Genomic DNA, 8,459 nt, shown 5'->3' on the forward strand with positions numbered 1-8,459 from the left:
TCACAAAAATCTTGATGTTTTAGTAATATTGAATTGTCTTCATCTATAAATTGATTCCTCTTTATCTATCATTATCATTATCAAAGGAGAATGATCTGACAATATTCTTGCTTTATATTCCATATTTTTCACTCTGTCTTGAATATTTGTTGTTAATAGGAAAAAATCTATCCTTGAATAAGTTTAATGTCTATTTGAATAAAATGAATAATCTCTTACTTTTGGGTTAATTCTCCATATATCAATCAAATTTAAATCTTTCATCAATGATAAAGTTAATTTTGCTACTTTTGATTTTGTGACAAGCTTTGTTGATCTATCTAAAACTGGGTCTAGACAAAAGTTAAAATCTCCACCTATTAACATTTTGTCATGTGCGTTAGCCAAATTCAAAAAGACCTCTTGTATAAATTTTACATCATTTTCATTTGGTGCATAAATATTCATAAGAGTCCATAGTTCTGAAAAAATTTGACAATGTATAATTACATATCTCCCCGCTGAATCAATTAATACGTTTTGTATTTTAATTGGTAAATTTTTATTAACCAAAATTGCAACTCCTCTCGCCTTTGAGTTAAATGAAGCTGCAATAACATTTCCAACCCAATCTCTTTCTAATTTCTGATGTTCTTTCTCTATTAAGTGTGTTTCTTGTAAAAAAGCTACATCTATTTTCATTTTTTTTTAATGTGTGTTAAGATTCTTTTTCTTTTCACTGGTCCATTAAGCCCATTAACATTAAAACATTAAAAATTTAGTAAATTAGTCATTATTTTAAATTGGGTTACTCCAATCTATAATAATCCCTAATCTGTCAACTTTCGTGGTACCTTGGGAAATCTTTTTAAAATTCTCCATGTTGCTATGTGTGACCCACCGATCATCCAGGCAAAAAAAGATAGAAGAAAAATAGGTTATAAAAAAAACAAAATACCCCCCTACTAATGTGGATAAAAAAGAACACAACATTACCCCCCTCTGTTGTACAGGTCATGGCAATCACCATGATTACACACGTGAATCCCGTAGCAATCAATCCAAAGCTCCACCAGCTCCCCTGTGACATATAAAAGTATATATATGAGAAGAAAAAAAAAAGAAAATATACTACTTGCAATTAATATTTCACAAATTTTGCCTTTCTCCCCCTGTATCATCCTTAAAAGTCCATCAATTCCATTCACTGTCTCTGTCTTCATCTTTAATCCATTACGCTTGGAAATCTCCATGTGTAGTTAGCGAATACTTGGGAGTTTTTATGCAAACTCCTCCTCTTCTCGATAATCGGTAAAAAAATCTTTTTTCCATCCTCCAAAAAAATTTATCAGCGTTGCTGGGTGATGCATTATGAATTTATAACCCTTTTTCCCATAAAGCTTTTTTCACTGGGTTAAATTCCTTCTTTCTCTTCAAAAGATTATAACTTGTATCAGGATAGAAAAGAACTGCTTTCCCTTCTATCATCAATGGCCCTTTTCTCTTTCTGGCACATTGGGCAGCCGCCTTCAGGATCTTTTCTTTATCTTGGTATCTTAAGCATTTTATCAAAATTGATCGTGGATTTTGATCAGCTTGAGGTCTTGATCTTAAGGCTCTATGAGCCCTTTCGATCTCAATTGGAGTTTCTCCTTCCATTTCCAAGTTTTCAGGGATCCATTTTTGAAATAACTTTATTGGATCTTCTCCTATATTTTCTTTATGTCCAACAATCTTAATATTGTTTCGTCTGCTAAATTTTTCAAGCTTATCCACATTTTCCAACAATTATTTTCTTTCTGATGTCCAGGCAGAGATATTATCTTCCATTTTATTCATTCTTTCAACCATGTCTTCCGTTGTAACTTCCAAGTCTATAATTCTCTTTTCCATTTTTTCCTGTCTTTATCATTTTATCAAACAATCTCCATATTTGTTATTTTTTTATTTCTTTTAATGCATTTAATTTTTCTAATTTATGCATTATATGCATCAAAGTTTTTTCTATAGTTCCAGAAGAATTTTTACCTCCATCTTCGTCTGATTTTTCCAGAGAATCTGCATCTGCCTCAGATTCACTTTCACTTCCAGTTTCGATCGTAACTGGGATTTGTAGTTCAGGTTGCTCACATTTGCGCAGTTCTTGTTGGTCTTTTTCTTTAGAAATGGTCGATGTTGCCGCAGTTTCCTGTTCTGTATCACTGGAGGTAAAATCTACCTGAGTCCGCAATTCTCTGGCAGCAATGGGCCTTGATTCTGTTCCAATTTGTGTTGTCTTCACGGTAGTAGTTTTCTTCGTCTTCTGTTTATGAGACATAGTTTGAAACAATCCGGAGTAGTTTTTAAGTAACTTTTAGAAAGTATTTACTAACTTTTCTTCACTTAAACATTAATTACCTGATTTTTTTTTTAAACGGGAGAGCTGTGTTCCCGTGTCTCGATCCTACGTCATCACGTGACGTCCCCCCTTTATTCTGTTATCTTGCAATATTTTGCATTATTCCTTACTTTTTCCATGGTAATTTACTAACAAGTTTTAATAAAGTACTGAGAATAATTCCGACTTGCTGTGCTGTATGGGTAAGTGTTCATCTGAAACTCACAGAACCTGCAGAAGGGACAGTTTATCAACAACTGTTTGACAATTTTAAATGAAAGCTAAGTGAAGACAGCTTCATCGATCTCAGATCTTGCCGTGAGCTTTAGAGCAAATTCTCTGACAATGTCTGTTTTAATTATTTGTAGGATTTCTTGATGGTAAGTGAAACTGAACCAGTTGATAAGCTCTGAACACAGGCTGTGAAAATCTTCCCAATAGTTGACATCAGAGGTTGGTAAGGTGGTTGGGGTGGCACTTGATATTTCAACCTAGGAATTATAACATCTCAATTGTTACAGACATTTATGCACCGCACCCAAGTATCAGCTATCATTTTGCCTGTGCTGTTATATTTTAAACAAGTAATTGGCTGAGTAATGCAAGGGGCTTCTGATTATTGCCCAGCAGCCCAACCAACTGTGCTTTCTGGAAGCCAATGTTTATCGGGTACATCCTTTATGTACAACTCTGAAGGCAGATATAGCTTAATTTTAACGTTATTTCATAGAGTCACACTCTGTTAATCTTGCACTGGTTTTCCAAATGGTACTGATTGGAAACTCCCTCCCAACCCCCTTCAGTAATAAATAAGATATTTCCAGGAACACATACAGGAGAAGTGAACATTGTTGAGTTGATTTACAGCACGATTTGGTGCTTGATGTGATGTCATCAAATTATTAAGCATGGTGTGCTATAAACTCACTGGGTTGATACTTTTACAGTTCAGTTAATCAGTTTCAAAGGCAACTTTCACCACTCTCTCTGCATTCTCTGTAAGATCCTTCAGTGCAGCACTCAGCATCTTGTACGTCATGAGAAATGATGAGCCTGCTCCAAAAATGGAGCCAATGACAGGGACAAAGTCGAGAGCGAATTCCAGGGCTGAAACAGTAACAACAGCAGCCCCCCAACCTAACCTCACAATTACATCTGGGGTTATTTCCCCCAGCAATGGAGCTTTTACTGTCGCCTTCAGCTCTTCCACAGGTTTTCCTGCTCTGTTGGCCAGTCTTCGAAGAGAAGCATCATCCAGGCCCAGGCATTTCCGGAAGTAGACAATGGCTCCAATCAATATACCGATATCACAAGCGAGAGAGAAGCCGGGAACTGGGACGGCTCCCAATCCCCCAGAGAGTGTTGCAAATATCCAGATATGTTTTTTCAGAATTGCACATTTCCTCTGAACTATCTCCACACTTAGATTTGGAAGGGCCAGGACAAAGATACTTTTCTTTACATTATTTAGATCACCTTCGAGTCCTTCATTTAACCGAATGAAATCAAAATGATCCGGCTCTAAACTGGATATCAGGAACACAGTGGGATTCGGAAACCCTGCTTCTGCCAACTTCCTGACGGTGTCACTCTGAATCTTTTCCAGCTCTTCGTCTTCATTAATAACCCCCCTCTCTTTCCTCATGGAATAAAGATCGATGTCAATCCTAGAGCGGACAAAATAGAACTTTTTCCCCAGCCGATTAATCTCTTTGGCAAGTTTAACATCATTTTCTTTGAATCGCAAAGCAGAGATTATGATAAAGAAATCATATCTTTTGAAATTCATTTTTCTGAGATATTTAGCTGCTGGAAATGGTGTGGTTCCGATGCCTGGCAGGTCCCAATAGCGAACATTGGGCAGAGTGGGATGTGAGTACCCAGTTGGCTCCATTGTTGTTTCTGTGGTCCCAGATTTAGCTGCTCCCGGATCAGTGCTCGGAAGTCCTCTCATGGCATTGATGAAGGTGGATTTTCCTGTACCTGTTTCTCCCGTCACTGCGATGTTCAGCTCTGTTTTGTCCAGATCAGTTATTTTCTTCTCTATCAGTGGTTTAACTTTTTCCACCCCACCTGTTTCAAAATCAGATTTCAGTTTGCTCAGTTCTTCCTGTGTGAAGAATGAGGAGGTCTCAGTCTCTGCCACCTGTTCACTGAAAGAAAGTATGTTCCATTAAAGTTCTCATCTGAAACAACTTCTATTTGTATTGCATTTCACATAATTAACAGAATGTCTGCATGTCAATCCTTCCTGGTAATTATTGAAACACATTTTGCTCTTACAATTTGCTACTGAATAACTATCTATACAGAGTTTGTTCTTGTAATTTGCATAAGGATAAGTATCGGTTAATATGCTTCGACTTTGCTTAATCACCACAGATTTAACTAATGGAGCATGTAGATCTCGACCTGTTTGTCCACAGAGCAGCATCTCCCAAGCTAAAACATCATTTGAGTGTGGCAAAGAGAACCAGACTCTTTCAGTAGGGACCAAGAAGAATGCATACTCATCGTGATGACCCAAGAACTATCAGTTCAAAGAGAATCAGCAGCAAAACCACCTCTCCCTCTACACCAAAAGAAAGGCAACATGATCATCAACGCACCCTCCAAACCCCCTACCTCACACCAAATGCAACAAGAACATTGGTTCTGCTCCCCACTCCATATTGACAAGTACAGTACTGTGCAAAGGTCTCAAGAGTGTGTGTGTGTGTGTGTGTATATATATATATATAAAACAAAAAACAAACTACAAAAACTCTAAATAAAATAGAGATGCAGGATCAGGTGATTGTCACAAGGATTGAGAATCACAAAGGCTGTGACATCCCATCTGAATTGTAGGAAAATTATTCATAGAAAAGCGAAAGATTCAGCTTTTGTGATTTATGTTGGTACCAGTAATATTAGAAGAACAAGAGAAGAGTTCCCACTAAGGAAATTTAAGAAGCTAGGGTTTAAATTAAAATGCAGAAACTAACATAACAATCTCTGGATTTCTTCCTGAGCAATGTGCAATTTGCACAGGGTTAATGAGATCAGAAAGCTAAATGAGTTGTCAAAGTTTGGTGTAGGAGAAGTGGTTTTGAATTTGTGGAATATTAGCACCAGTGTTGGGAGAAATGGAGCTGTTCCAATGAGACAGGCTCCACCTGAAGAGTGCTGGGACCAGAATCCTGGCAAATCACATAACAAGGGCTTTAAAATAAATTGTAGGGAGTGGATTGAACAGGGCGGAAAAGTCAGGATAACATTAAAGAGAAGGAGAATCCAGGAGAGGTTACAGAAGTCTTCAAATTAATGAAGGTTTAAAAAGGGTCAAGAAATTATCTTTGGAAATATGGAGACAAAATTGAAAAGAGTGATGAATGCTGAACTGAATCTGTTTTATCTCAATGCATAATGTAGATATAATAACGTAGGTGATCTCACAGCACAGTTACAGATTGCCAGGTTTGATGATGTGGGCATCACTGGGTCATGGTTGATGGACGATCACAGCTGGGAGATAACGTCCAAGGATGTACATTGTATTAAAAGGACAGGCAGCTGGGCAGAGATGTTGGGATGGCTTTGTTCATTTTAAAAAAATAGTCACTAAAAAGAAAAGGCATATGACTAGAAGATGCAATCTAAGAAGGTTTAAAAAAGACCCTGATGGGAGCTTTATATCGGCCTCTAAATAGTAGTAAGGATGTGGGTTACAAATTTCAAAGGGAAATAGAAAAGGCAAGTTATGTTGGCCATGGAAGATTACAATATGCAGATTTATTGGAAAATGAGTTTGGTACTCAATTCTAGGGGAAAGAGTTTATACAATGCCTATATGATGGCTTTTTTCAACAGCTTCTGGTTGAGATCATGAGGGAATATACTGGACTGCGTGTTGTATATTCAGATTTTATTAAGGTGTCCAAGGTAAAGGAACCTTTAGGAGACAGTCATCACACTAGTATAGAACACACCCTGCAGTTTGAGAGGTAGAAGATAAAATTGGATGTATCAGTGCAATAAAGGGAATTACAGAAGCAAGACAGGAAAGTGGGCTGAAGTTCACTGGAAGGTAACACTAACAAGGATAACAGAAGAGTAATGGTTGGATGTTTTGAGAATAATTACTCCATTAGACATAGGAGCAGAATTAGGCCATTTGGGTCATCGAGTCTGCTCCGTTATTTCGTCACGGCTGATCCATTTCCCCCTCAAAACCATTTTCCTGCCGTCTCCCCAACACCTACATACCCTGACTAATCAAGAACTTATCAACCTTAACATGAAATGTACTGAATGACCTGCCCTCCACAGCAGCCGGTGGCAATGAATTCCAGAGATTCGCTACCATTTGGTTTAAAAAATTCATCTTCATCTATGCTCGAAATGAAGACCCTGTATTTGGAGGGTTTGCCCTGCAACCCTAGACTCTCCCATCATAGGAAACATCCTCTACAGATCTAACGCATTTAGGCTTTTCGACATTCAATAGGTTTTGGTGAGATTCCCCCGTCATTCTACTAAATTCCAGCAAGTGAAGGTCCACAGCCACTAATTGCTCCACATACGATAATCCCTTCATTTCTGGAATCATTGGGTTCCTCCTCTGAACCCCCTCCAATGTCAGCACATCCTTTCTTAAGGGGCCCAAAACTGCTCACAATAATCCAAGAGAGGCCTCACCAGTGCCTTCTAAAGCCTCAGTATTATGTTGTTTTTATATTCTTGTCCACTCAAAATGAATATTAATGGACTTCCGGGTTGAGCATGGAGTGAGTAGGTGCGTGCAAGTGTGGCTCCCTATTTTTATTGAAAATCTACCTGTTTATCTTTGTCGTATGCTCGAGATAACTGAATATTTAACATTGTGAACAACCCGGGACGTTGCTGGACATCGGCATAGCAAATAAAATGCACCTTCGAAGTAAATCTGGGGAAAAGTATAGCGAAGCCTCGAGCAAGAAAGCTGATATTACGGTAATGGCGCCATTGCACGCTGCTGGACCTGGACCTGTGCTACTCGATGACCCGGAGAAGCTTTGTTTAGTTCTTACTGACACGACACAAGCGGTGCATTCTGCCCTAAAGAGAGAACTTGAAGATGCTTTGTCACCATGAATGCTACCATGGAACAAATTATATCTTACTACGAGTCGCACGGCGAACGCATTCGTGAAATTGAAGATGGGCTGAATGATTATAGTGACCGAATGGCGAGCGCCGAAGCCGCCATTGCAGCGCTGCAGAGCAAAAAAGCGTTTCTGAAGGGAAAGCTAGATGACCTCGAAAATCGGTCGCGGAGATCCAATTTGAGAGTGGTCTGCATTCCTGAAAATCTGGAAGGTTCAGACCCTGTTAAATTTATGACTGAGTTTTTTTGACAAAGTGCTGGGGACAAATTTCTTCCCAAGTACTCTCATGCTCACCGAGTCGGGCCTAAACTATCTGGTGTCTCTGAAGCCAAGCAAACGAGACCAAGAACGTTCCTGGTTCTCTTTCACTTCTTTCAAGATAAGCAACGCTTCATCAGTAGACGGAAGCAGGAACTGTATTTACGCGGGCATCAAGTGTTTTTATTCATGAAGAAGATTTTAGTGTGGAGCTGGGGAAAAAACAAGCAGCATTCAAGGTGGTGAAATCCCTGCTTTACGGGAAAGGGGTCAGGTTCGGCCTCTTGTATCCTGCCCAGCTCCAGGTCATCTGTGAAGGTAAAAAGCATTATTTCGATACACCAGATTTGGTCAAAGCATTTTACCATTCGCGCTGGGGAGAAGAACGAGAAGAGTAATGATGTTTTTTTTAGATTATTCATGCAGCATTGAATGCCAAGGCAAAATGTTAATTTTCGCAATTTACTTCTTTGTTCATTTTTTCCAGTTTAATTTGTGGAACGTGATTGGGTCGAATTGCTATGCTGCGGAATCTGATTAACAAAAATTTTCAACCAACAAAATGTAAATATTTGGGATTTGCATCTCTGGCATTCAGTTTCCTAGTTTTATTTTTGATTTTAATGCTTTCCTTGACCTGTGCTATTGTTAGCCTATATATATTAAAGGTAGAATAAGTGTTGGTATAAATTTTAAGGAGCGAAGCCAACCTAGAT

At 38.5% G+C, this 8,459-nt stretch overlaps 1 protein-coding gene across 1 annotated transcript; it reads right to left on the reverse strand.

Moving 5' to 3' along the window:
• Nucleotides 1–3,293: 3,293 nt before the first annotated feature.
• On the reverse strand, nt 3,294–7,343 carry LOC140734003 (interferon-inducible GTPase 5-like). Its single transcript, XM_073057582.1, has 2 exons — nt 7,330–7,343; nt 3,294–4,509 (listed from the first exon to the last, which is right to left on the reverse strand). Exons 1-2 carry the CDS (start codon nt 7,341–7,343, stop codon nt 3,309–3,311), a joined length of 1,215 nt encoding a protein of 404 aa, XP_072913683.1. The 3' UTR covers nt 3,294–3,308.
• Nucleotides 7,344–8,459: the final 1,116 nt, after the last annotated feature.

This window comes from Hemitrygon akajei, chromosome 10, assembly GCF_048418815.1.
Source record: "Hemitrygon akajei chromosome 10, sHemAka1.3, whole genome shotgun sequence".
In the NCBI taxonomy this organism is placed as follows: domain Eukaryota; kingdom Metazoa; phylum Chordata; class Chondrichthyes; order Myliobatiformes; family Dasyatidae; genus Hemitrygon; species Hemitrygon akajei.